The sequence below is a fragment of the Penaeus vannamei genome, chromosome 42 (genome assembly GCF_042767895.1).
Source record: "Penaeus vannamei isolate JL-2024 chromosome 42, ASM4276789v1, whole genome shotgun sequence".
Classification (NCBI taxonomy): Eukaryota; Metazoa; Arthropoda; class Malacostraca; order Decapoda; family Penaeidae; genus Penaeus; species Penaeus vannamei.
In genome coordinates, this window is record NC_091590.1 from 989,310 (window position 1) to 991,809 (window position 2,500).

General features: G+C 38.2%; 1 protein-coding gene across 1 annotated transcript in view; it reads left to right on the plus strand.

The window, feature by feature from the left end:
* Positions 1–958: 958 nt before the first annotated feature.
* Positions 959–2,500, plus strand: part of LOC113809192 (acid-sensing ion channel 1B) — a 15,813-nt gene continuing 14,271 nt past the window's right edge. The window contains exons 1-2 of the mRNA XM_070118568.1: positions 959–1,123; positions 1,576–1,748. Of these exons, the coding sequence (XP_069974669.1) occupies positions 985–1,123; positions 1,576–1,748 (312 nt within the window). The 5' untranslated portion in view covers positions 959–984. The remainder of the gene's footprint in view (positions 1,124–1,575; positions 1,749–2,500) is intronic.

A 2,500-nucleotide genomic window follows, 5' to 3' on the forward strand; every position in this document is an offset into this window, starting at 1 on the left:
ACAGTGATGACAATGATAATAATGATGATAATGATAATGATAGTAATATTAATAATGATTACGATAATAATAATGATAATAATGATGATGATAATAATAATAATAATAATAATAATAATAATAATAATAATAATAATGATAATAATAATAATAATAATAATAATAATAATAATAATGATAATAATAATAACAGTAATAATGATAATAATAATTTCAAAAAAATTAAATAATAATGATAATGATAATAACAACAATGATAATAATAATGATAATAATAATAATGATAATGATAACAAAAATGATAATGATAATAATAATAATAATAATAATAATAATAATAACGATAATGATGATAAAGAACAATAATCATAATAAGAACAACGATATCAATTTTGATGTATATGTTAATGCTCATAATGGCGATGATAACAATAACGATAATCATAATGATAATGATGATAATAATAAAAGTAATAACAATGATAATGATAATTTCAAATAACAATAGTAATGATAATAATACTAATAATAATGATGATAGCAATAACTAAAACAACAACATTGATAATGATGATAATGATAGTATTATTATAATGATAATGAAACTGATGATGATAAAAACAATAATGGTAATGATAGTGACCAAAAATTGATAATGTTAACAACAACAACAACAACGATAATAACAATATTAATAATAGGTATGATAATAATAATAGGAGTTGATAATAGGTATGATAATAATAATAGGAGTAGTAATAGGAGTAATATATATATATATATATATATATATATATATATATCTTTATCATTACCACCATTTTCATCATTATCATCATTATTAATGTCATTATTATCATTATTAGCAAAATGATAACAAATGGAACGAGAGCCCCCCCCCCCCCCCCCCCCCGCCCGTGCCCCTGTCCCTAAGCCACGCCTTCTCCCTCAGGGTCGCCGGCGACAGGACCGCCGCCAGCAGCCATGACAGGGGGCGAGAGCCACGAGGGGGAGCTGGCGAAGCCCCTGGCCGCGCCCCCGCCGGCAGCCGACGGGGCGGGCGGCGGCGGGTGCCAGCAGCGCCGTGCGCCCGGAAAGCGCTTCGCCGACGTTTCCATCACGGGTGAGTGGGTGACGTCACCGCGCCTGGGTTGGAACCGCGTCCACGTTGACAGAAGTAGACGAGGTTTGGATGAGAACGAATGTCTTCGCAAAACAAGAGACGTATTCGACCGGTTTCGAATATTCCTTCGTCAGAAGTACATGCATTTCCGACGAAGACGTAGAGGATATTCGTTCTCTTTCATATCTTCTCTACACGGTTGTTGCTTCAGGGTAAAAATTGTTTTACTACTGCAATGATTATAGTCTTACATATATGTATATATATATATATATATATATATATATATATATATATATATATATATATATATATACACACACATATGTGTGTGTGTATTTGTATATGTATGCATATAAGTATAGCCTACATAATTTAGGCTTGCATACACTACTGCCTTTCTTTCAGTAAAACCCCAAGCATCATGTTACCGTCGTGAAACATTCCCTCAGGCATGTCGCGGGTGTGCGGGGCGCGGTGCCCTTGGTGGCAGCGCGCCGTGTGGGCCCTGGCGCTCCTGGTCTGCACCGCCCTCACCGCCGTGCAGATCTGGGACCGACTCACCTACTATCTCCTGGTCCCCGTGACCGTCAACGTGCGCGTCACCAGGAACCAGTCGCTCAGGGTAGGCGGGAACAAGGTCTATATAAGGACTCATATAGACCTTGGGCGGCAGGAGTCTGGCTGAGCCCACTCTGGTGCCGTCTGCGTGTGCGGATGGCCTCTCGCTGGCTGTGTTGTCTGTCTCCGTCTCGCTTTCTCATCTCTTTCACCTGTCTCTTTCCCTCTCTCCTTCTCTCTCTCTCTCTCTCTCTCTCTCTCTCTCTCTCTCTCTCTCTCTCTCTCTCTCTCTCTCTCTCTCTCTCTCTCTCTCTCTCTCTCTCTCTCTTTCTCTTTCCCTCTCTCACTTCCCCCATTCCCTTTCAAACATTTCACTCAACAATCGGAGGGAGATCAATAAATGAGGGTGGAAATTTATTGAGTTATATTATTCTACCAATTTGTAAACTATTGACTCATAATACTTGTGTTTTCTTCATTCTAAGTATTCCATATTTTCATCTGTTAATTTACCCAAGTTTTTTAGGTGAAAGGTAAGCCCACATAAGAATAGGGTGAGAATAACCAAAGGTGCCTCATCCATTTGATATGTAAACTTTTGTCTCAATATGCGTAAAAAAGTCTCTCTCTCTCTCTCTCTCTCTCTCTCTCTCTCTCTCTCTCTCTCTCTCTCTCTCTCTCTCTCTCTCTCTTCTCTCTCTCTCTCTCTCTCTCTCTCTCTCTCTCTCTCTCTCTCTCTCTCTCTCTCTCTCTCTCTCTCTCTCTCTCTCTCTAGAAAGACTGACAGACAGACAGACAGACAGACAGATAAATCCA